We start from the raw sequence: 24,243 nt of genomic DNA on the forward strand, positions 1-24,243 counted from the left end.
CAGCCCTTTGCCCCAAACCTCAGCTGGGACCCCAGAAGTCCACCCCACCTGGGCTATCTGTCCCTCGTTGCCCAGGTCCCAGGGCAGCCACCCTTCCCTCCGCGCCCCCCAGATCCCCAGCTCAGGGTGCAGGCCCCTCCCCCATGAAGGGGAGCCCCGACCCCTCCCTCATGGCAGTGGAAGAGCAGGAGGGAGAGGTCCCTTTCAGGGGGCAGGGCTCCAGAGAATAAACAACGTTGCACCCCTGCAGCCCTGTGTGTCATTTTGGGGGCAGTCGAGTCTGACAGCAGCGTGGCTATTTAGCTACACTGGAGGTTTATGAGCACTTGGCGGGGTGACACTCCATTCCTGGGCCATATAACAGACATTTATTGTGCATGTTCTGCGGACCCCAGACTCGCAGTGGGGGAGGATGGTGAAGGGGAGGTGGCAGACCCCCTCCCATGTCTCCCTTTCTCATCAGCCCCACTGGCCGAGCCCTAGAACCCCACTACTCAGAAGGCAGGCCTGGTAAGCGCCTACTAAACGCTCCAGAAAGGGGTGTGAGCAGCAGAGTGGGGGGTCTTCTTGATAAGGTACCCCAGCCCAGGGCCACCCCCCCAGCCCCAGGGGAGAGGAAGCCAGGGGCTCCCGAAGGTGCATTTTGGCACAAAACCAGGCCATTCATTGATTTCTGAGCCGGTCCCTCCCTCCCCCAGCTCCAGGCTCCAGAGGCCCAGCCTGGGGGGGGGGGGGTGCAGGGGTGCGGGGGAGATGTCGGAGAGGGATGGGGTGGGTCGGCCGGGGACCGGCCCGAGCCCGTGAGTCCAGCGGGGGGTGGGGTCACAGAGGACCCAGGGCCGCGGGGCGCGAGGCCCGCCGGGGGCGCAGGGACAGGGACCGCGGGCGCGCGCTCAGGCGCGGGTGCAGGCGGCGCAGCACGGCGCGGCGGAACAGGATGTACACCCAGGGGTCCAGGATCTGGTTCCACGTGGCCACGCGCAGGTAGATGAGCAGCTGGCGCTCGGTGGCCTGCGACAGCTGGCCCGCGGGGCTCATGGCCGGCGGCGTCCGCAGCACCGTGTGTCCGATGAAGACCTGCGGGGAGCCGCAATGGGTCAGGGTGGCGCCAGGCCCCGCCCCGAAGCCCCCGCCCCAACCACACCCACCGCAAGGCCACGCCCCACGCCCCGAGCGTGCCCCGCCCACATCCCCTCCCACCACACCCCGCCCTTTAGAGCATGCTCCGCCCCCCGACCATGTCCCACCAGAACAGACCACGCCCACACTCCCTCGCTCCGCCCCAGCCACGCCCTCCGGGTCTTGACCACGCCCCCGCCCCAGCCGCAGGGATAAGGGTCTCGGGGCCTTTCCTGCCCTGGCTGGCTTTGAACCTCGATCCTCAGATCTCAGCCTCCTGAGTAGCTAGGCGTGAGCCCGGCTTCACTTGCTTTTTGAGTTTTTCTGTGCTGGTGGATGAACTACTCAGGAGCCACACCCCCAAGCCCTACGTTCTCACTCATTAAATACTTTATACTCCATATTTGAACCCACTTCACTAAGTGTAAAATTGATACTTGCCCTTCAATAGAAGTGATTTAATAATTCAGAATATAACATGATTTTAAAAAGAATTACAGACTAATGTACTTGTTACGACTTCACAGAAACAGAGGACCAGATATCAGCGTGTAATTATAATACATAATAACGAAACGATTAGCTATGACACAATAAGGATAATTGGCAGGTGTGCTGAGGTTATAGTATAATTGAAACTGGTCAAAGCCCAAGTCCTCCCCGCAGCCCACAGGGCCCTGCACGGCTCGCCGGGCTCAGTCCTGCCCCGCTGCGTGCGCTGCCTGGGAGTTCTTTTTTGTCAATCATGGGGCCTGAACTCCTTAGATCTCAGCCTCCTGAGTAGCGAGGGTGACAGGCGTGAGCCACCTGCGCCTGGCTTAGGAGACTCTTTTGTGTTCTCTACATAAAAGAGGATCCCTCTCGACACCCCTCAGTCCTCTTCTCCCTACCCTCCCTGCAGTCCCCAGGCTCTTGAAATGCTCAGCCTGAGCTCTGCCCTGCTCTAAAACATGGAATCTGGGGTTCTGAAGGATCAACAGGAGTTCACCTGCTGGATAAGTAGGTAGACACCCAAGTTAGAATCACTGATTCAGTTCAGTGTTTTTCGTTTTTGTGGTTGCTGGAGGTGAGCCCAGCAACTGTGGTAAATGGCCTCAGCCTCCTCCGCCCTCAGGTGGTCTGGGGAAACAGTCCCAATCACCAGGAGCGAGGTCATGCATCCACAACCACACAGTGCTGCTCCAGCCGCAGGGCTCAGCCCTGGGTTACCCTTACCTGTCCTGACTCTGCCGCCTCTGTGCTGTGCCCAGGAGCGGGCAGCCCAGAGGCTCTGTGAGCCCAGAGCTCTCCTGGAGCTCAGAGTCTGCCCTGAAGCCCAGCATTTGGGGCTCACGCCTGTCACCCCATCAGCCAACCTCTTGCACAGAGATTCTGTGGTCTACCCGGCAGCCCTGGGCCCCAAGAGGCCTCAGCAAATCCACCATAAAATGTATTCCTCCCATTTCGCTCAGCAGGCAAACTCCTATTCATTCTTCAGAACCCCAGCTTCAATGCCCTCTACTCCACCTCCTCCCTTTTCCCCCCTCCAAGTCAAAAGTTCTCCCTGGATGCCCACCCTGGACTTCTGGAACCCGCAGCACACCTGCACTCACCAGCAAGGGCAGCCAGCACACGGAGGCCACCACCATGATACCCAGGAGCTGGACCATCATCTCCACCTCGCAGTCCCGGGGCCGCTGCTGGGCGGCCTCCCCGCCGTGGTAGACGCGACACAGGGTGGCCACGCTGACCGTGTTGAGCAGGAAGGACAGGGCCACCGAGAGGCCCCCGAGGCAGGCGAAGAGCAGGCCGAAGGCGGCGTCGCCCGGCCGGGCGGCCAGCGTGAGGAAGCACCAGGAGCCGGGGTACTGCACGGTGTAGCGGCCCAGGCCCAGCAAGGGGAGCAGCCCCAGGCCCAGGGCCAGCGCCCACACCAGGCCCACCGTGGCCCAGGCCCGGCGCGGCGAGGCCACCGCCGGCCTGGAGAAAGGCCGCGTGATGCCCAGGAAGCGCTCGGAGGCCATGGCCGCCCCCAGCAGCAGCGGGCACAGGCCGAAGAACACCATGGCCACGCCCATGAAGTGGCACAGGTGGCAGCTGGGGTCCCCGGCCCGCCAGTCCAGCAGGGCCGCGTGCTGAGACACCACGATGGCGCCCGTCACCAGCAGCCCCAGGAAGTCGGTGAGCACCAGGCCGCACAGGAAGGTGAGGAAGGGGGAGCGGGGGCACAGGCCGCCCTGGTGGGAGCTGGCCAGGACGCTCAGGGCCACCAGGTTCGAGGACAGCCCCACCACGCAGAAGGATGCCGGGAACCAGGGGGAGGCGATCAGACGCCTCTCCTCCAGCGTGAAGTTGAAGTTGATGGGGCGGAAACACGGGCCCAGACTGGCGTTGGACCACATGGCTGCCTCCAGCCCGGCCGCCGCTGCCACCGCCACACCAGGTGACAAGACAGGTCACCACCCCATGGGGGCTGCCAGGGCCGGCCGGGAACACCTGGAAGGCAGCAGAGAGAAGACCGGCTTGTCAGGTGTGCAACTGGCGGGAGGGGGCGAACTCCTACGCAGCCTTTAATGCCCCAGCTCCAGTGCCCCTTCTTGAGGAAGGATTTGTCTTCATCCCTCAACTGTTACTACGATTGCTAGTTGTATACTGTTGGAACTATTAGTCCCTCCACCTCGCACTAAAGGGACAAAACACCAGGGCTGCCATGCCTGGGACCCCCTAGAGAGACACCAAGAAATATTTTTGTGGGTCTTACGGAAAAATCCAAAGACCCTAGCTTTGAACTCCAGCCCGGAGTCTGTGTGACTCTAGGCAAGTGGTTTCTCTTCTCTGAGCCTCAGTTTACCCCTTACTCACCCTCCACCCCCACAGCTGACTGCCTGATCTAAATTATAGTCATTGTCAGTAACAATTGCAGTCTCCCACCCGGTCCAGGGCAGGGGAGGGGCGGAGGCGCAGGGCAGGGGAGGGGCGGAGGCGCAGGGCAGGGGAGGGGCGGAGGCGCAGGGCAGGGGAGGGGCGGAGGCGCAGGGCAGGGGAGGGGCGGAGGCGCAGGGCAGGGGAGGGGCGGAGCCGCAGGGCAGGGGAGGGGCGGAGCCGCAGGGCAGGGGAGGGGCGGAGGCGCAGGGCAGGGGAGGGGCGGAGGCGCAGGGCAGGGGAGGGGCGGAGGCGCAGGGCAGGGGAGGGGCGGAGGCGCAGGTCCCGGGCGGCTTGTGTGCTCCATTTCATAGGACACTTTTGCTGTCACTGTTGTTTTCCTTGTTTTTGGGGGAGTCTGGGGGACTTAGGGGGGTATTTCCATCCTGCCTCCCATATGCCAGAACACTTTCATACTAATAAGCAAGGATCCCTGCAGTCCCAATTCCATTTTGGGAACAAAAACGCAGCTCATTTGCAGCCACAGCTTCCCCAGGGACAGGTTAGAGCGAGCGCTCGGACTGGGTGGGGCTGTGGGAAAACGCTGGGCAGACCGAGGGGTGGGGGTGATCGCAAAGCAGAGCCAGATGTGCCCTGATCAGATCAGCATGGCTGCAGCCCGGCGCTGGGGGCTCCCGCCTGTCATCCGACCACTCAGGAGGCTGAGATCTGGACTGCGGTTCAAAGCCAGCCCAGGCAGGAAAGTCCGTGAGCCTCTTTTTTTTTTTTTTTTGTCAGTCCTGGGGCTTGAACTCTGGGCCTGGGCGCTGTCCCTCAGCTCTTCAGCTCAAGGTGAGCGCTCTACCACTTGAGCCACAGCACCACTTCCGGTTTTCTGGTAGTTCATTGGAGATAAGAGTCTCACAGACTTTTCTGCCCAGGCTGGCTTTGAAGCACGATCCTCAGATCTCAGCCTCCTGAGTAGCTAGGATGACAGGCGTGAGCCACCAGCACCGATAAGACTCTTACTTCCAATAAACCACCAGAAATCTGGAAGTGGTGCTGTGGCTCAAGTGGTAGAGCACTAGCCTAGAGTGAAAGAGCTCAGGGACAGCGCCCGGGCCCATAGTTCCAGTCTTAGCCCTGGGTTCGATTCCTCAGTACCACATACATCGAAAAAGCTGGAAGTGGCGCTGTAGCTCAAGTAGTAGAGTGCTAGGCTTGAGCAAAAGAAACTCAGGGACAGCACCCAGGCCCTGAGTTCAAGCCCCAAGACTGTCACAAAAAAGAAAAGAAAAGAAAAAGATTACAGGCATGAACCACCATGCAAGGCTATGAGTTGAGATGGGGTGGAGGGGAGGGTCTCACTAATTTTTTGCTTAGACTGACCTAGAACGGTGATCCTCCTGACTTCGGCATCCCAGCGGCGGGGATTATAGGTGTGTGCCACCACCTCCAGCCAACTTACTTCCATTTGTAAAAAAAAATTAATTGGCTTTCTTGTTGTTATAGAGGTGATGTATAGAGGGATTACAACAACCTGAGTCAGGAAATGAGCACATTTCCTCTCGTACCTGTTTTCCGTTTCCTCCTGCTCTCCCAGAGCCTCCCTCCCGGCTCCACCCACGAGTTGTCTAATTCATTTTCATCCGTGTCCAGTGAGTTCCACCACTGCACGTTTTCCCCTTTTCCCGAGTCCTGCCCTCCCTCAAACCCTTCCGAAGATAGACACTGAATACACGAGGAAAAGTACACACACGCGTCTATCTCTAGGGGTGTGTGTGTCTTGTTTCCATATTTGGAGTGGGTTTTTCAGTATGCACATCATTCTAGATAAGGCGGAAGCGTTGTGTAGCTATGGTGCCCTTTTGTTTCTCTCCTTAGACTAGCCTCTTGTTCTCGCTGTGTGGGTGTCTCTAGAATCCTGTATCATTGCTCAGCCCCTGGTGCGTTTTAGATCGAACTTGTGCCAATCAGAGGGAACAGGTGCCGTTTGCCTCTGTGAGTGAGGCTCACCTCACTCACTCAGCCTGATTTTTTCTGGGTCCGTCCATTTCCTCGCAGATGGCATTACGTGATGGTTTCTAATGGCGGTGTAGCAGTGGTGCGTATATTGGCGTGTGCGTCCTAGGTCTGGGATCCACGTGTCTCTTGTGGGGGCCTCGGGGCTGCGTCCCTCTCCTGGCTGTTGTGAGTCGTGGTGGTCAGACCGGATTCTGAGTGGCCCCCTCTTGCTGGCCTTGGACTTGTCCTGGTTCACAGCCTCAGTTTCCCTTCTTGTACAGAGCGTCTAGCCCACAGGCCCTGAGCCAGGGCGGCCTTTTGGAGCAGATGGGAAGTGGGGGGGAGTGGCTGCGGGCCTTGCTTTCCATCTGGGTAATTGGTGCCTTGGCTGGGCTCCTCACTATTGAGCCTTATAAATTATCCAGCCCCAGACAGAGGCCCTGAGCCTGCCCTCCTTTCCGCACCCCCCCAGACCAGCCTGGAGCCAAGGCGTCTGTCTCTGTGGGGCGCGATGGGGAGAAGGATGGACAGCCAGATAGCAAGAAGGCCAGGTGGAGCCAGTGCTAGGACACTCGCAAGGCCATAGATCTTCATCAGCGGAGGACTTACTGGAGTCCAGCCTTGGCTCCCCCTGGGGACAGGGTTCTCCCTCCCTCCTCTGCCCTCCCCCCTCCCCCCAGCTGGTATGCACGGTTTCAGAAATTCCCCTGAAAAAGTGGGCCTGTGCCTGTGCCTACAGCCACAGCCCATCCCATGTGGGTCTCACAGGTCTGGCCTGGGGACACACACCCAGGATTCTTGCACACACACACACACACACACACACACACACCCTCACCCTCACCCTGTGTCTCAGGACAAAGCCATGACCCAGAGGTCCTCTTGGCCAGGGGGAGGCTGGAAACTGGCTCTCCTCTTTGGCCACAGCTGGCAGTTTCCAGTCTCCCCCTCCCTTGCCCCCCCCCCCCCCCCTGCCCAGCTTGGGTTCAGGTGATAGGAGCCGTTTCAAGTTCCCTAGGCTAGCAGGCCAGCGCCAGGGCGTGGGGTGGGCAGGGCCTCTGCCACAGGCTGTGTGGCCCGTGGAAGAATTGCTGTTCCTCTCTGTGCCCCACCCCCCACGGGAGGTGTGTGTGGCCTGTGGCTTTCTGGGTTCAGGCTGGAAAAACTTTTGGTTTCGGGGCTAGGCCTGGGGCTTGAACTCAGGGGGCTTGGGTGCTGTGCTGAGCTTTTTTTCTTTTCTTCTCAAGGCTGGTGCTCTACCACTTGAGCCACAGCTCCACTACCGGCTTTTTGCTGGGGGTTAACTGCTGGGAAGCATCTCACAGAGGTGTCTGCCCAGGCTGTTTGAACGGCCACCCCTGGCCCTGCGCTCCTAGGGAGCCTGGAAATCCGGGAATTCCAGGGGTAAGCCTCTGCCGGTTCTGAGGTCACCCCCCCCCTCTGTCTCAGCCCCTGGCTTCCTCCTGGGGTCCAGGCCCGGGGCTGTCTCAGGAGGCTGCCCAGAGGTGGGGCGCACTGTGAGGGGAGTGGGGGGCCTTGGGCCAGTCTCATGTCCACCTGCCCCCTGCCCCTCCCTGGCCCTCCCTCCTGCCCTGCCTCCCCTCTGTCTGCGGTCTGGCAGCCCGGCCCCCCCTGCCCGCACCCCCGGGGCCACGCTGGCCCCCCAGCGCCCGGGCCGTGTCCCCGGCCTGGGGTCCCCCCCCACGTGGCGGAGGCTGCCAGTGGAGGCCGCCAGGTCGCGGCGCCGCAGACGCGCTCCCCTCGGGGGTGCGGCCCCCACCCCCGTGTCAAACCCCATTTCCGGGAGCTCTTTCCGTTTGCACACCGCGAGCCCTCCCCACCCCCGGCCCCAGCGAGGCCCGCGCGCGCAGGTGGGCGCCCCATAGCCTCCCCCAGTCCCGCCGAGCCTCAGTTTCCTCTTCTGCCCGGGGCTCAGCCCCGGGGGTCGGGGGGGGGGGCAGGGCGCGGGACCGACCCGGGGCGGGGCGGGCGGGGCCCAGGGCCGGGCTGGCGGGCGGGCTCGGGGGACACTGAGTCACGGCACTGGTCCCAGTCATCAGACCGTCCCTCCCGCCCCCGTACCCCGGCCGGACACGCGGACCCCGGCCGACCCCCAGGGCGGCCCCGCCCCGCCCCGCCCCGGGCCTCACCTGTGTCCCGGATGCCGCGCGGAGATGGAGATGAGGCTCGGGAGAGACCGGCCCGGATTCCGTGGACCCCGCGGGAAACTGAGTCACGGCGGGGCGGGCCCGACGGAGGCAGAGCGCGGGACCGGGCCGCGGGACCGGGCCCCCACCGAGCGCCTGGACCGCCCGCCCGCCCGCCGGCCGCGGTCTCTCCGGGGCAGGGTCTCCCCGCCCGCGCGCTGCCGGCCCCGCCCCGCCGCGGCCCCGCCCACAGGCAGCCCCGCCCACAGGCAGCCCCGCCCCCGGGCAGCCCCGCCCCACGCGCATAGCCCCGCCCCCGCCGGCCCCGGGGCTCGCCCCTGGCTCCCGGGTGCGTGGAGGGCCCGAGGAGGGAGGAGGGTCGCCCCGTGGGACCCTGGCCGGCTGCCCCGCGGTATTCGCCCTCTGCACGGCGGGGCGCCCTGGGCAGGGGCGGGGCGCCCTGGGCCAGGCCCCGGGAGGGGAGGATGGACGGGCTTTGACACTGCAGCTGTGATCCACACGGGACAGCTGGGGCAAACGAACTCGTACCACCCTCAGATCCCCTCAGGGCCCAACAGTAAAGACAGGGGGTGTCCAGGCCGGCTGGTGAAGGTGTGGGGGCTGGGCTACACTCCACAGGACGGGGGAGAGCCTGGCCCAGGGGCCTGGGTCACCCTGAGAGGCTGCAGGGCGCCTGCCCACCCAAGCAGGAAGGTCTTTGGCCCAAGCAGGGGCCTAGAGTTGGGCCAGGATTGCTGGCCTGGCCTTGAACCCACCCCACCCAGTTCCCACCCCTCTCCAGGCTCTGAATGACAGCCCCATCAGCAGGGCCAGGAAGCCCCTTCTCCATGGCCACCTTCCCCTCCAGGCCTCAGTCCAGCCCTATGTCCCTCCACATCCCCTTATCAGAGGCCCCTGAACCCTTAACCCTAACATCCCTCTTCCTCAGGAAGGCACTGCCCAACTCCTATTCATCCTGCAGAGCCCAGCCTCCAAGTCCTCCTCCTCTACAAAGCCTTCTCCATCTTTTAGTCTTTCTCCACTCTGTCCTTTTTAGGACCCTCCCCGCCCCCCTCCCCCCCATCCTGGGGCTTGAACTCAGGGCCTGGGCAGTCCCTGAGCTTCTCTGACTCAAGGCTAGCACTCTACCACTTGAGACACAGTGCCACTTCTGGCTTTTTCTGTGTATGTGGTATAGGGCTTCGTGCATAGTAGGCAAGCACTCTACCACTAAGCCACACATTCCCAGGCCTAAGGAAACAATTCTGAGACTCAAGTGGGCCTGCCCTTGAGGTCTCTCCTACCTGGAGAAGGAGGTGACCATTATGTCAGCCCTTTGGGATCAGTACTGAAGCAAAGGAAGTGTCTGCTCCTGGGATCTTAGAGGTTGGGTGTGGAAAATGGGTCTTTGTAGGATGGGTAGGAGTTCTCAGGGTCTGAGCTACTTGGTGTCAGCAGGACTTTCTCATGAGGTCTTGAGTATCATTACAACTAGGGCAGGAGTGGTGGGAAGAGGATGTGGGGCGGGGCCGGAGGCGAGGGCAGGCAGCGGTAAGGTGGCTGGAGGTCACTGCACTGACTTCCTCTGTACCCAGCCCCAGACAAACCTCTTTTCTGGGAAAGAACTTGGAGCACAATTGATTTCCACGTTGCCTTCCTCTCACCACGTCCTGACAGCCAGGCCAGGTGTGGCGTGGGGGCTCTCATCCCCGTCCCCCCGCACCCCCACTGGTGGTCAACCTGGGAGTGGATGGTGGAAACGAAGGCCAGGCTCAGGATGCGCCCCCCGTGGCTGCGGCTTCCGCCGGGCCAGGCAGGGAGCGGCTATTCTTAGCCTTGGACAGCGGAGGAAGGAAGAGGCTGGGACTGGGGCAGCATCCAGGACACCGGGGGGCTGGGGGGGCTGTGGACAGGCAGCCCAGCCCCCACCTGCTGGCGGGGTCCCCCGCATCCCGGGCACCCGAGGCCCTGCGGCCCTCGCCTCCACCGCGTCCGCTGCTGTCCTGTCTTGGATGCGCCTGCCGTGCCCCCACCCCAGCGTGCGCTGCGCCTCTCCTTCAGGGAGCCTGGGCCTCTCAGGCCTCTGAATGCGGGGCCTTGCCTCCTTGAGATCAGGACCCCGAACCCCAATCCTGCCGGGACAGCAGACAGAACAGCGGACACCTCTTCTGGGACAGGTGGGGAAACTGAGGCCCAAACATTGGTGTGGCTTTTTTTCGGGTACGATCCAACACGGAGCGAGGCTCAAGTGCCTGCCGCCGTGGCCGACTCAGGTCAGCCGCCCCACGCTCCGGACCTCGGACTGGTCGGGGTCGGCGGAGAGGCTGGCTGGAGGATGCAAGGCTCAGCCAGCCTGCGAGTGAATAGTGATGCCGGCCAGGGTTCAACGGGGGCAGAGGCGTGAGGCTGGGATGGAGCCCTGACGAGACAGGCGCTGCCGGCCTGGGCTCCCAGGGCGCATGCGCAGGGCGGGACTGGGGCCTGGGCTCCCAGAGCGCACGCGCAGGGCAGGAGTTGGCGGGCCTAGGCTCACAGGGCGCGTGCGCAGGGCAGGAGTGGGCGGGCCTAGGCTCACAGGGCGCGTGCGCCGCAGGGCGGGGCCGGGGGTCTGGGCTTGGGGGGTCTGGGCTTGGGGGCCCCTGGGCGCACCAGGCCCGGGTGGGCGCAGGCTGCTCTGGCCGGTGCTTGGTGAACAGGGGAGTCGGGAGGGAAACTTACTAGAAACAGGAGCCACTGAGCTGTGAAAATACAAGATTTTTCTCCACCAAAAAAAGTCTCTCTAGACAAACAGTCTGCGGACGCAGGCCGCAGGGGTGCGGCGGGGCTGAGGTGGTGGTTGGGGCCCCGGGGAAAGGAAGACCCTGTGAGCGGGCGAGGGCCCAGGTGACCTCCACGCTCGGGGAGGGTGACCCCCACCCCAAGGCCCCGGGGGAGGGTGACCGCCGGCCCAGCGGGGGAGCCCCCGTGGCGGGGCTGGGCGCCCGTGGCGGCCCAGAGCAAGCCTCCGAGGCCCGGGTCGGCCCAGGGGCGGTGCCCGGCCCGGATCCTGCTGGGGAGCCCCGGGGTCTGCTCAGGGGCCCTGCAGGGGACACCGAGGCGGGCGCACGGGGGTCACCGGCGGTAGCGGTAGCGCTTGAAGTGGAACCAGAGCTGGAAGATGCCGTTGGCGAACTGGCAGCGGAAGCCGTGGCGGTGCGAGTACTCCCACTCGCGGTTGACGATCTTGAAGGCGATGTCCTCGTAGGGCGGGCCGGCGTGGAAGCGCAGGATGGCGAAGTCCTTGTTGTCGGCGCAGGCCTCCAGGAAGTACTCGGGCGTGGAGCGCTTGTCGATGAGGTCGGGGTAGAAGATGTTGAACTTGTAGCCCTGCACGATCTTGGGCGGCGGGTTGTCGAAGTCGTAGTGCGTCTGGTTGTACTTGTTCCACTCGAAGCCCGTGTGCACGCGGTTGAAGAAGCGCGGCTTGCGCGGCCGGTACTTGTCGGCCCACAGGTAGGCCTTGCCGGTGAGCGGCATCTCCACGCTGAACTGCGCCTCGTCCTGCCCCATGCCCTCCTTGGCCCGCCGGAAGAAGATGTCCTCGGCGCTCTCGCTGGCGTCCCCTGCGGGCGGAGGCCGGGCGGGGCGGCGTGAGGCCGGGCCTCGTCCCTCCGGCCTCCCTCCCCGGCCTCCCTCCCCACGGCCTCCCCGGCCGCCGCACCTGTGACCTGGAGCTGCTGGCGGGACAGCTGCAGGCGCTGCAGGTCCTCGTCGGGCTCCAGCACGTGCGCGTCCAGCGGCAGCTCGTGCGCGGTGAGCAGGCGCGGGCTGTAGCGGCCCGCGTCGTAGTCGTCCAGGCTCTGCTGGATCAGGTCCTCCTCCATGAGCACCGCCTCGCCCTCGCCCTCCTCGCCCTCCGCCTCGCCCTCGCCCGCCGCTGCCCCGTCCTCCGGGGGCTCGGCGGGGCCCTCGGCCGAGGGTCCGGGCGGCGAGGGGGCGGCCGGGTCCTCAGGCTCCGGGCTGCGGGAGAGCCGGGGTGAGCGGGCTGGGCCGGGGGGTCCGCGCCCGGGCCCGCCGGCCTCCCTCCGCGTACCTGCGGCCCGGGGACGCGGGCTCCTGCTTGAGGATGGGGAAGAGCGGCTCGCTCTCCACGCCCTGCTCCTGCTTCAGCTTGTACAGCTTCTGCCGCAGCACGTCCTGGTGGCGCTCGCGCAGCCTGCGGGGGGGGGGGGGGCGCACAGGGCTCGGCTCGGGGCGGCCCGCACCCCACCCCCAGGCTGTGGGGCCTCAGGGCCCTGTGCTGGGGGAGGGGCCGCTGGCCCAACCCTGGGCACTTTGGGGGGAGGGCCCTGACCCAAAGAGCCTGGGGCCTGCCAGAGGGGCGGGGCGGCTCCCAGCAGGATGAGAACCCGACAGGACTTAAGAGGCTTGTAGGAAAGGACAGTGGCCGGCCAGCTGGGCTCAGCACTGTTTACTGGCCGCTGCCAAGCACGCGGGGAATCTGTACACAGCCGGGGAATCTGTACACAGCCGGCCGTGCGGCGAGGGAGCCTGGGCGCCTGGAGGAAGGGGCCCAGGGGCGGAGCCGGGCGTCGGTGGGCGGGGCCTGGCAAGGGCTGTGGGCGGGGCCTGGGAACCAGAGGTGAGGTCGGGCAGGGCCCGGGGCGGGGCCTGGAGCCCTGTGGGCGGGGCCCGGGGAACTCGGGGGCAAGGCTCACCTGGCACGGGCCATGTGCGCGCGCAGCTGCTGCAGCAGGCTCTCCCAGTAGCCCATGTCCAGGTTGGGGCCGCCCGCGCGGATCTTGCCCTCGATGCCCTGGAAGATGACCTGCAGCTGGTTGTAGGTCTTGCCCTTGAACACCGACTGCACGTCCGAGCTGACGGAGGCGTTCACGCCCTCGCGGTGCTCGCCTGCATGGAGAGGGGCGGCTCAGCACGGGGCTCCCGGGCTCCCCTCGCCTCCCCTCACACTATCCCCACCGCGGTCTCTACGCTAGAGACAACACAGACCCCGGCCAAAAGCCAAGTCAAATGCTGAGGCCCGGAGCCTGGAAGGCGGGCTTGGCTTTGGCTTCTCTCTAGAAGCGGGTGACACTGCAGGGCTGTCGGGGGCTCACTGGGACTCCCTTCCGGGTAGGGGCTGTGTTAGAAAGGATACCAGGGGCCGGTGTTCCCCTGGTTAGGCAGGGGAGCCTGGGCGGCCTCAAATGCCCACCACAGCCCTGCTGGAACACTCCTTTCTACTCTGGTGAAGTTAGATACAGTGGGTCACCAGTCCCTGGAGGCTGGAGGCCAGGGGTGTGGGTGAACCCCAGGGCAGCAGTGGCTCACTGCTGACCTCTAGTGGCCGGCCCTTCTCTGTACACCACAGACAGGAAAACAGGAATACCTGGCAGGGCGGCTCCTGTCAGACCCCAGAGCACAGCGCGCTGGCTCTGATGGCCTAGCAGGTGGATGGGAGGGGACAGGGACACGTGTTACCTGGCCCCTTGCCCGAGGCCTCCAGCTTGCGGAGCTTGGAGATCTCATCCTCAGTGATGATGGTCATGTCACGCCAGAAGTCCACATTCTTGCCCTGCTCCAGCTCCATGTATACCTGGGTGGGTGGGGCGCAGGGCAGGTGAGGTGGGTGGAAGGGGGGGCTGCAGGGTCCTGGGGAGGGGCAGGGCTGGCAGGTACCTGTATGTCCTCCAGCAGGTCCTCCATGTCAGCCACCGTGAGGCCGTTGAGGAAGGTGTACGGCTCGTGCATCTCCACAGCCAGGTCATCATCCTCGGCACTGATGTACTTGGCCAAGAGGTCGATGGGCTTGGCCCGCCCGTCCCGGATGCGGATCTTGGAGCTGCCAGGCACAACGGTGGCAATGTCAGGGGGGGGTGTGCCCTGCTCTTTTGGGGCAACGCACTGTGGGAGCAGGGCAGGGCAGCCATGGGTAGTGAGGAGAGCTTTTGGAGGAGCATGGACCAGAGTGTGGGGGCAGGGGAGGGCTGTTGTCTGTACTGTGGCAGGGGCTTTTTGGGGTGCTCCACTCGGTGCCCAGGGGGACACGTGCAACCTGACCCTGGCCCTCGCCCACACAGGTGGAAGGAGAAGCCTCAGAAGTGAGGAGGGAGGGAGGAGGGACAGAGCATCTGAGCAGCAGGAGGTGGGGTGCAGCGCATGGTGCTGGCGGGGTGCGGGGGCGGGCATGGGTGTGGTGGGAGGGCAGGGGTGAGGGTGGGCATGGGTGTGGTGGGAGGCGGGGTGAGGGGCGGGCATGGGTGTGGTGGGAGGGCAGGGGTGAGGGCGGGCATGGGTGTGGTGGGAGGGAGGCGGGGTGAGGGGCAGGCATGGGTGTGGTGGGAGGGCAGGGGTGAGGGTGGGCATGGGTGTGGTGGGAGGCGGGGTGAGGGGCGGGCATGGGTGTGGTGGGAGGGCAGGGGTGAGGGCGGGCATGGGTGTGGTGGGAGGGAGGTGGGGTGAGGGGCGGGCATGGGTGTGGTAGGAGGGAGGCGGGGTGGCGGGGACGGCGAGGGCGCACCGCAGCTTGGCCTGCTGCAGGTGGAAGTGGTCCTCCTGCTCCTCCCAGGTCTTGAAGTGCTCTGCCTCCTTCTCCCGCTGCAGCATCTCCAGCTCCTGCTCCCGCATGGCCTTCTCCCTCTCCCGCTCCAGCCGCAGCTGCTTCACCTGGGAGGCACTGGTGTGAGGAGCTGCCCTCTCCGGCCCTGGCTCACCTGCCCTGGGCACAGGAGTGCTGACGTGGGGGACAGACACTCTCTTCCTGTGGGAGGCCCAGCAGTCGGCCAGACTACTAGTGGCCAGGGCAGCATGGCCAGGGGGCGAGGGGGGAGCGGGGGCCTCACCTTTTGCAGCTCCAGCCGGTTGTCCTCTTGGATCCTTTTGTTGCGCTCCTTCAGCTCCTTCTCTTCCAGGTGGCTGATCCCTTTCTTCTCCAGGGCCTGACAGACAATCTAACCTGAGCACATACGCTGCCTGCGCCTCCCAGCACTGCCACCCAGGGAGCCTCTAGCCCAGGCACAGAGAAGATGTCCCCTCCTCCCGGGACACAGCACACAGGGGCAGCCCCAGCGGGAGCGGGCCTGCGAACAGCAAGCGTGGTGCTCCTCAGACTCATTTCACAGGAGTCTGGCTAAGTCGGCAGCGTGAAGCAACCTCAGCCTGAGTCGCTGGCTGTGCTGTGCGAGGGACCCAGGAGACTCAGAATACAGTGTCATCTGGGATCACCAACATGGGCAATCTCCCACACTCGGTCCTGAGGGGCACTGTGAGACTCTGTGTCACCTCATCTGGTGTCGGGCGTGAGGGTGCAGGTACTGCACAGGATGTACCCTGGCCACCCCAGACCCTCATGTCACCCACCAGTGACTCCCCGCCCCCCCCAGTTCCCTCAGGGACAGTTGAGGCCGGCCTCGCTCAGCAGCATACCAGCACACACACAGGCGCTCAAGGTGTGTCTGGGGAATCCAGGGCTGACAAGCCTGGCCTGGAGAAAGACGTGGCAGGGACCCAGAGGTGAGGGGGGGATCGGCAGTGTTTCAAGGACACAAAAGAACAGCCAGGTGCCAGGGTCCTGGGGTGGGATAAGCTCTGGTGATCCCGGGGTCCTCCTAGCTCTGGAGAAGCCTTGCACCCCCTCCACTCTTCCACTGCGGGGCGCTGCAGTGGACCAAGCTACAAACATGCATGTCCTCACCCAAGGCTGTGAGGAGGGGGTTAAGGGTGAGAGAGGGGTGGGGTGGGCGGGGCCTCGGACCCCAGGCGGAGCCTTCGGAAGAGATGGACACTGGGACTAGAGCAGGACGTGTGAAGACAGGCTCAGAAGGGGGTGGGGCAGCCCTACGACAAGGACGCTAAGGGTCTCCTGGCCCAGGAGGGAGGGGACAGGCTTTCCCCGCGCGTGGGGGAGAGAACGTGGCCTGGGCCCGGCCTGCAGGGGTGTGCCCTGTGTGGTGCACAGGAGACAGGGACTCTAGATGCTCCACAGTCAACTTGGGGGGCTGGGCTGGCTCACACAGACGCACCCAAGCTGGGGAGGGGTGCGCGCATGCGCAGCAGCGCTGGCCCCCGGGCGGGCTCACCTTGTTCCAGATGAAGGTGCCCAGCAGGTTGTTGTCGCCGAAGGGGTTGTCGGTGTTGGTGTAGCCCATGTACTCCTCGCCCCAGCCCATCTTCTCGCGCTTCTTGCGCTCCTTGGCCTCCTTCTTGGCCAGGCGGCGCGCGCGCTTCTCCTCGGGCGTCTCGAAGGCCTTGAGCAGCTCCTCCTGCTGCCGCCGCTCCTCGCGCCGCCGCAGCCGCTCCTGCAGCCGCTGCTGCCGGCTCAGCGCCGCCGCCGCGCCGGGGCTCTGCCCGCCGCCCGCGGACGCCGCGCTGGACGCCGCCGAGCCCGGGGACCACGAGCGCCCGCGCCCGGCCCAGCCCCGCGCCGGCTCCTCCTCGGAGCCGGACGGCGAGGAGCGGTCCCGAGAGCGCCATCGGGGCGGCGCGGGGCTCCGGCTTCGCCTCCGGGACCGCCGAGCTCGCCGCCGCTCTTCCTCCGAATCCGACCTGCAGCCGGGGAGAGCGCGGCCCGGCCCGTCAGCGCGGCCGCCCCCCAGCCACGCCCAGGCGGGGACCCCACGGCCCCGCCCGCCGGCCTCGGTCCTCGTGGAAACCCGCACGCACGGACACGCGTAGTCACATCCAGTCACGGGGACCAGCGCGCAGACGGGCTGGCGGGGGGGGGGGGGGGGGGGCGGCCGCCCAGGAGCTGGGGCGCCTGGCAGGAAGAGCATTCCAAGCTGAAGCAAAGGCCCTGGGGCAGCTCCAAAGGAGATCGCCAGGACTGGGAAGGTGGCTTAGCGGAAGAGGCTTTCCTAGCATGCATGAAGCCCTGGGTTCCTTCGATTCCTTAGCACCACATACACAGAAAAAGCCAGAAGTGGCGCTTGTGGCTCAAGTGGTATAGCGCTAGCCTTAAGCAAAAGAAGCTCAGGGACAGCGCCCAGACCCCGAGTTCAAGCCCCAGGCAAACGAAACAAACAAAAAACAAAAACAAAAGAAGATCGCCAGCTAACAATATGGGCAGAGAACCCGACCTTGTCCAAGAAAGCATAGAACACGGGTGGAAGCAGTGTTTTAAGTCCTAGAAGCTGGACACCAGTGGCTCATGCCTGTCATCCTAGCTGCTCAGGAGGCTGAGATCTGAGGATCACGGCTCCAAGCCAGCCTGGGCAGGAAAGTCTGAAACTCTTAACTCCAGTGAACCACCAGAAAACCAGAAGTGGCACTGTGGCTCATAATGGTACAGGACTACCCTTGTGTAGAAGAACTCATGGACTGAGCCCAGGCCCTTAGTTCAAGCCCCATGACTGACAAAAACAAACACAACAGCAACAACAACAACAAAAAACGTGGTCCTAGGGGATGAGCAAGCTAGAACAAATGAGGAAGGCATTTTGACATTCAGCTCAGGTAGAGACCTAACTACGTAAGTGGGTGCCTATAATTCCAACTACTCAGAAAGCTGAGATTTGAGGACTGAGGTTAGAAGCCAGCTTGGCAAGAAAGTCTGTTACCTCCAATTAGCCAGCAAAATGCTAGAGGTGGCGCTGTGGCTCAAGTGGTAGAGCACCAGCCTTATTTGAAAAAACTAAAAAACAGCATTTAGGTCATGAGTTCATGTCCCAGTTCAGATCCCTTCAATATTGGCTGCAAAGTTAATCCAATTTTCATAAGCAACACCAACTGTAATTGTGTACTGAATGTGGCTTCTCAGTGTATTTACATGGTTCAAGTATTAGGTTACAATACAGTGAACCCCAGCCTCTCCATGCCACAACCACCCCTCCCCAAACAAAATAAAACCAACTCCCCCACCAAAAAAAAAAAAAAAAAAAGTAGTTCACGTGTAGAAGCTGCCAGGCGCTGTGGCTGAAGCCTGTAATTCTAGTTACTGGGTAGGTAGTTTGAGATCTCGGTTGGAGGCCACTCTGGAAATCAAAGTTCCTAAGACCCCATCCGTCTCAACCAATAGGCACTGTGGTCGGAGTCTGTCATCCGCAGCGACATCGCCGGGAAGGAGGATCGAAGCTCGGGATGGTTTTGGCATAAGGGGGAGACAATCTCAAGACGTGGGAAAGTTTGGGACAGGGCGCGGGGGCGTGGCTCTAGCGTGGGGGCGTGGCTCTTGCGCGGGGGCGTGGCTCTAGCGCGGGGGCGTGGCTCGAGCAGTAGAGAACCTGATTGGTCCGTATCAAGCCCTGAGTTCAAACCCCAGGAGGAGGGAGAGGGAACGGGGGTTGGAGGCATAGCTAGTCAATAAGCGTCAGGTACCCAGTTCAAGCCCCGGTCTCGGAGACCAGAAACAGAAAAAAGCGGAAGGTAGCCTGTAGCTGACGCGAGCCTCAGTGGTGTTGCCATCAGTCACCGCCTCTTTTTCCATCCCCGGGTCCCGCCACCATTAGCAGAGATACCTCCACAATCCCTCTCCAGCCAGCCCACTTTCTCACGAACGCCATTCGTCCCAAAGAAACCCGAACTGGAGCTGTGACTCCAGGGGTAGAGCGCTAGCCTTGAGAAAAGTAAAACGCTCTGGGGCAGCGCCCAGGCGCTGAGTTCAAGCCCCAGTACCCACAGCACGCACACGCACACGCACACGGCAAGCCACGCCACCTCACGGCCCTGCTCAGACCTCTCCCACGCTCCCACTTCACTCCGGACGACGAGCAGCCGGCTCCCCGCGCAGCGGCTCCCCGCAGCCGCTCCGCCTCACCTCCCGCGCTCCTGGCCCCTTCGGTCCCGCCAACCCCCAGGCGCCCGGCCCGGAACGCCCGGCCCTCTGCGGTCCCCGCCAGGCTCATTCCGACCCGCGCCGCGACATCTCTCCCTCCAGGAAGCCCTCCCGGACCGCGTCGCCTGAGCGTGGGTGTCTCCAGGGAGCCCCGCCGCCACCCCACCTGCGATCCCGGCTCCGCCGCTTCCGCCGGCGCCGCCCCTCGTCCTCCCGGCGCCGCCGGCTGCGCCGACCATGGCTCCCGCTGCGACTCCGACTCCGGCTGCGACTCGCACTCTGACTCCGCTGCCTCCGGCCCCGGCGACCCGCCGACCGCGAGCGCGAGCGTGTGTCACCACCCATCAGAAGCGACGGCGGCGGCGCGGACGCCGACAGCCGGGGGCCCGGGATTGAGGGGCCTTCCACGGCCGCGGCGCCTCTGGGGCTGCCCCAGTGGCGCCGGATCCAGAGAATGAGCCCCTCCCGCCTCCCCGAGCGCCGGAAGGCGACGACCTAGAATCTCCTCTACTTCTGCGTGCGTGACTTGCGTGGTAAGAGTCAGACTGGACTTTGGTAAGCGGGAATGGTTGGCATCTTTCTTCAGGCAGTGAAAAAGGAACCTCCATTCGGGTCTTCATAACCTTGAATAGGGCGGGGCTTGATAACGCGGAACCCAGAGGAGGCGGGTCCGAGGTTGGACAAGACGTTGGAGGAGGAACCGAAAGAAGGCGTGGTCTAAGGGGGCGCGACAGGAGGTGTGCCCTGTGACGAGTGGGCGTGGCCAAGAGCAGTGCCTGCGGAGGCGTGCAGGGGGCGTGGCCATGGGGGGGATACAGAGAGGTGGGCGGGGTCTCGCATCAAAAAGAGGCGTTTGAAAAGGCCTTAGAACTGGTCGCCGGTGGCTCACGCCTGGCATCCTAGCTGCTCAGGAGGCTGAGATCTGAGGATGGAGGTTTGTTACCAGCCGGGGCAGGAAAGGCCACAAGACTCTTACCTCCAACTAACCGTAATAAAAAGAAGCCAGAAGTAGAGCTGTGGCTAAAGTGGTAGACATTAACCTTGAGCACAAAACAAGCTCTAGGACCAGCAAAAAAAAAAACGAAGACACATTACAACTTCGAAACACTAAATACTGGATCCTACTGGCCCCGGGCTGTGACAATGCCCCAGGACTGTGAGACCCCAGGAAGGAAGCATGCACTTCGGGAAGGTTTGCTCCTTGGAGTCTGACTGTGCCACATCACGGGCTTTGAGATGTTTTCTGAGCTGAACCAGATCCCCTGGAGGCCACAGCTCTTCTAAATGTGCTTGGGCCTTTTTCATAGCAGTACTGGAGTTTGAACTCAGGACTTGACAGGTTCTAGGCAGGTGCTCTACTACATAAGCCATATTCCTAGTAGCTCCCACTCCCACTTTCTTTTCAGCTAAGGTCTATATTGATCCTTCCACCTCTGCCTCCTTAGTTGCTGGGATTACAGACAGGCACCACTCTGTCCAACCTACTTGTTTCAATTCTATGGTGTCTAGTTTTTTGAGATGGGTGTTTTACTGTGTTGTCCAGCCTGTCCCTAGCTTCCTGGGCTCAAGTGATCCTCCTGCTTTGGCCTCCCTAAGTGCCCACCTGGGACTCAGCCCATCCTCCAACCTCAGACCCCAGGAACTCTCCCTTCGTCCCCGCAAGAGGCAAGCAGACAAACTGATGTTTATACCCGATTTATTAGAGATCTCTTCAACGTAAAAAGGATTGTGGCATGGGTGGGTGGGCTGCATACATGTGTCTTCTGGAGCCAGCAGTAGCTGAACTATTGGACGTGCCCATGGTTCTGGGTTGGGGGTCACGGCTTCTTTGTGGGAGCCAGGGGCAGCCGTGCTCTGGATTGTCACACACCAGACCACAGGGGCTGAGGACCAGGGGGACCCCCCCCCTCCCCAGTGAGAGTTAAGACACACGAGGTTTGCAGTTTTAAGAATTGGTTCGGCCATTAAAAACGAGATTGGGAGATGCAAATTTTAACCACCAGAGAAAAAAAGGTCGGTGGACATATGTCCTGGGGTGGGGGGACCAAGGGGCGGTGGAGACAGTACCATGGCTAGGGGTCCCCAGGGGGACGGAATAAGTATTGCACTGAATCAGGTGTGGGGTGGATAGGGACAGAGGCCAGAGAGGACACCTGGAGATTCCACCTTGTCAATCAGAGAAAAGGAAACTTCTCTCTGATCTTACAGTACAGGATTTCGGACACTGTCCCTGACTGGAGTGGTAGCAGCCATCGGAGAAGGATGGGGATGGGTGGGTGGAAGTGGCCATGAGGGTATTTACAGATTTCCTAGGTGGAGGAAGAACAGTCCAGAACCTTCCTCCTGGGGGCTAAAGAAGGGTGAGGAGTGCCAAATGTTATAAATAGGTCTTGCCTTTCCACTCCGTGTCTCCCAAATAACAATGTGGTCCCTTGACACAAAAGGATCAAAAACCGTGGCCACGAAAACATAGGTCTCCGAAGGAGTCTCCAGGACTTGACACAAAAAATGTCAGGACATCCACAGTGGGAACCATCCTTGCTTCGTGACCCCCACGGCACAGGATTCACTGATGACCAACTGGATGTGGGGACCCTGGCCCCCAGGGGTCCAGGAGTGGCCATGACACAGCCAGCCTTGATTGTCACTCAGGTCTTAGACAGCCCCTTTAGATCTCTGTCGCAGCGTTCCCCACCCCCACCTCCTTTGGTAGAAGGGCAGATGGACAAGAGACCAATCATGGCTGACCAGGTGCCTGTCTGGGAATCAGGGTCAAGGCCACTTCCTAGGTTGCGACAAACCCTCCCTGGGCAGGGAAGGGAGGACCCTGCTGTGTCCCCTCGGGCCCTGTGAAGCCTGGCCTCAGGAGTCCTGGGTGGACTGTGGAGTGTGGGCTTGGTCCCAGCAGCTGGGCTGGAGGGGCAGGCTAGGGGCTTTCTCGAAGTCGGGATGGAACCAGGAGGGGCTGGACAGGCCACAGCTGTGCATCTTGGAGCTTCCAACAGAATTTGTGTGTGCGCACACGTGCATGCGTGTGCACGCCAGTACTGGGGTGTGAACTCAGGGCCTGAGTACTATCCTAGCTTTTCTGCTCAAGGCTGGTGCTCTACCACTTGAGCCACACCTGCACTTCCTCCAACAGCGGAACAAAACCTGATTCCTGGCTGACCCAAGGTTAAGCTTCTTCCCGAAGGTGTGTCTTCTCCTGCCAGGGCTTCCTGGATAGGGGAGGAGTGCTGACGACAGTGACCCATTTCACCTCCAGGAGTCCTGTGTGGTGATGATGGCCGCAGCCTCTGCCCTCTGGACTGGTGAGGCCCGGTGGCCCTGGATGCTCATCTGCCGAGGTGTGCCGGTCACTGTACAGATGTGCCCATCCTGGCCTGGAAGGGCACTCCCAGGCTCTGGGGACAGTGGCCAAGGGTAGCCACCATGGGGTGGAGTGGCTGAAGGTCAGCCCTGGTCATCTCCAGGACTCTGCTGTCTATACCCGTCCTGAGGCCAGGGTCTCCTGCCCAAGGTTATTTTACTTGGAGTCCTTTCTGGGCATCACGTGGCCCACAGTCCCAAGCTGTACCAAGATGGAGTGGCACGGGCGCAAGGTCCCTCCTGGTGCGGGTCTGATTGTTAACGTCTTGGCCATTCTTGCCCATAGTGCACATGGGTGGTGGGGCATCCCTCCTGGCGTTAAGTGGGTGTGGGGAGGGAGGGGCAGAGGGTTGGGCAGGACCACCACCGGGGATGCCCATCCTGCACAGAAGCCCCCAAACCTGAGTCGAGGGAGGGAGGCGCTGCTTCCGGGTGTCTGCCACCTCTGTGCTCCCAGCCCAGGTCCCCAGGTCGGTGAGACTCGAGTGGGCAGGCTTTCCCAGGGCCACCGGGCACGGGCGCCGGGACACATGCAAATGCAGCAGAGACCCACCCGGGGTCTCCTGCGCTTTTGTGTATGTCTTCTGTCATTTTTCGTAGAAAAGCACATGCGTGCTTCCGTCTCTGTGAAGGAAGGACCCCAAATAAATACACGACTGCTGCTCCACAGGTCGCTGCTCCACGGGCCTGGATACTGGGGCGGACCCCGTCGTCCCTGGAACTGTCGGTGGGGACGGGCTCGCTGTCAGCATCCATCGGGGGAGGACGAGGACGAGGTCCGGCCAGGGGTGGCCCGGGCGGCCGGTCGCCGGGCACGTGGCCTCCGCCGGGCGGGCAGCGCCTCCAGGAAGCAGCCGGGGCGAGGCGGGCGCCGGGCTCGGGTGGGGACTGCATAGACATTACTGCAAAGGTGAGGGGGCAGGTGAGGGGGGTCCGGGGGGTATGTGGACCCCGCCCTGCCAGGCCTCCCGTGGCCAGCCGGACCTTGCCTGAACCAAGCCGGGCGCCAGCGCCGGGCTTCCCGGGCCACTGGACCGAAACAGGCCCGGAGATGCTTGGGGGTGGCCACCTGGGCGCCACAGAGCCCAAGGCGCAGCTGGGGCCGCCTGCGCCCGCCCTCCCAGCCTCAGTTTCCCCGTCGGTCGCGGGTCCCTGCCGGGCCTGGGCCTGGGCCTGGCCCGCCGCACTTACTGTGTCGCTCTCGCCGTCGGAGGCGGGCTGCCCCTGCGCGCAATAGTGAAGCGGGGAGTACACCCAGCTCCTCTCATCCGTGGGCTGCGCGGCCGGGGGGCGGGCGTGCAGGAGGGGCGCAGCAGGGAGGAGGAGGCGAGACAGCGGAGGCAGAAGGAAGAGACAGGAGAAAATAAAAAGAGGGGACCCACGCGGGCGAGCCCTCCGGGCCGGGCACGGGCCCCGAACCCAGACCCTGGGCGCAGCGCGGCGCGGGAGGCAGCGGGCGGCGGTTAGTGTGGTCCAGGCGCAGGACAGGAGGGAAGGACAGAAGGAGGGGTGCGTGGGGACGCTCTGCCGCGGGACCCAGCTCCTCCCGGCGGACCCCGCCCCCAACGCCTCAGAGCGAGGGCAAACCTCACGCCTCTAACCCCGCCCCGGGCCCCGCCCCACACAAGTGACTCCGCCCACGTGGCCACGCCCACAGAGAATTCCGCCCCATCTGGAAGCCCCACTCCTCTAACTCCGCCCCTCTATCCCCGCCCACGAGAGGCCACACCCACACACGAACGCCCTATCGGGAGGCCCCGCCCCCAACCTAACTCCGCCCCACCCCTCCAGCGCCTCTGCAGGCCCCACTCCCCTAACTGCGCCCCACCCGATATGTTGCGTATGTTGCCTCTGCCCCCAGCTTTTTCCAACACCTGCTGACCCAGGGCCCATCTGTTGGCCCCACCCTTCCAGCTGCTTCTCCACCCACTGGCCCTGCCTCCTCCCTCCCTCTGCTAGCTGCTTCCCCTCCCCTGCTAGCTCCTCCTCCTCCTCTTTAACCGACTTCCCCTCCTT

The 24,243-nt window shown here is 63.3% G+C and overlaps 3 protein-coding genes across 6 annotated transcripts in view; all 3 read right to left on the reverse strand.

Annotated features, from left to right (window-relative positions):
* Positions 1 to 741: 741 nt before the first annotated feature.
* Positions 742 to 8,276, reverse strand: Tbxa2r (thromboxane A2 receptor). The gene is made up of 3 exons (XM_042693556.1): positions 8,115 to 8,276; positions 2,712 to 3,594; positions 742 to 1,077 (listed from the first exon to the last, which is right to left on the reverse strand). Exons 2-3 carry the CDS (start codon positions 3,498 to 3,500, stop codon positions 823 to 825), a joined length of 1,044 nt encoding a protein of 347 aa, XP_042549490.1. The 5' UTR covers positions 3,501 to 3,594; positions 8,115 to 8,276; the 3' UTR covers positions 742 to 822.
* Positions 8,277 to 10,850: 2,574 nt separating this feature from the next.
* Positions 10,851 to 19,242, reverse strand: Cactin (cactin, spliceosome C complex subunit). The gene is made up of 10 exons (XM_042693550.1): positions 19,025 to 19,242; positions 16,169 to 16,634; positions 14,933 to 15,028; positions 14,611 to 14,756; positions 13,770 to 13,932; positions 13,572 to 13,686; positions 12,809 to 13,001; positions 12,184 to 12,306; positions 11,812 to 12,110; positions 10,851 to 11,713 (listed from the first exon to the last, which is right to left on the reverse strand). Exons 1-10 carry the CDS (start codon positions 19,201 to 19,203, stop codon positions 11,223 to 11,225), a joined length of 2,271 nt encoding a protein of 756 aa, XP_042549484.1. The 5' UTR covers positions 19,204 to 19,242; the 3' UTR covers positions 10,851 to 11,222.
* A 1,295-nt stretch (positions 19,243 to 20,537) lies between these two features.
* The window catches only part of Pip5k1c (phosphatidylinositol-4-phosphate 5-kinase type 1 gamma), a 42,622-nt gene continuing 38,916 nt past the window's right edge, over positions 20,538 to 24,243 (reverse strand). For 3 of the 4 annotated variants that reach the window (XM_042693553.1, XM_042693554.1, XM_042693552.1), the window contains 2 exons: positions 23,419 to 23,502; positions 20,538 to 23,129 (listed from right to left, as the gene is read on the reverse strand). In XM_042693553.1, coding sequence (XP_042549487.1) covers positions 23,127 to 23,129; positions 23,419 to 23,502 — 87 coding nt within the window. In that variant the 3' untranslated portion in view covers positions 20,538 to 23,126. The remainder of the gene's footprint in view (positions 23,130 to 23,418; positions 23,503 to 24,243) is intronic. The other variant, XM_042693555.1, reaches the window with a different exon arrangement.

This window comes from Dipodomys spectabilis, unplaced genomic scaffold (genome assembly GCF_019054845.1).
Source record: "Dipodomys spectabilis isolate Male_0828 unplaced genomic scaffold, ASM1905484v1 ptg000173l, whole genome shotgun sequence".
Classification (NCBI taxonomy): Eukaryota; Metazoa; Chordata; class Mammalia; order Rodentia; family Heteromyidae; genus Dipodomys; species Dipodomys spectabilis.

Bases quoted from the DNA above. Each gene is read 5' to 3' on its own strand.
- Tbxa2r (XM_042693556.1), bottom strand. From the start codon at position 3,500: ATGTGGTCCAACGCCAGTCTGGGCCCGTGTTTCCGCCCCATCAACTTC. The intron at 1,078-2,711 runs GTGAGTGCAGGT...GGCTCCCCGCAG, and splicing joins TGTGCTGGCTGCCCTTGCTG to GTCTTCATCGGACACACGGT.
- Cactin (XM_042693550.1), bottom strand. From the start codon at position 19,203: ATGGGTGGTGACACACGCTCGCGCTCGCGGTCGGCGGGTCGCCGGGGC. The intron at 13,002-13,571 runs GTAACACGTGTC...CTCTCCATGCAG, and splicing joins GGCCTCGGGCAAGGGGCCAG to GCGAGCACCGCGAGGGCGTG. The intron at 11,714-11,811 runs GTGCGGCGGCCG...CTCCGCCCGCAG, and splicing joins CCAGCAGCTCCAGGTCACAG to GGGACGCCAGCGAGAGCGCC.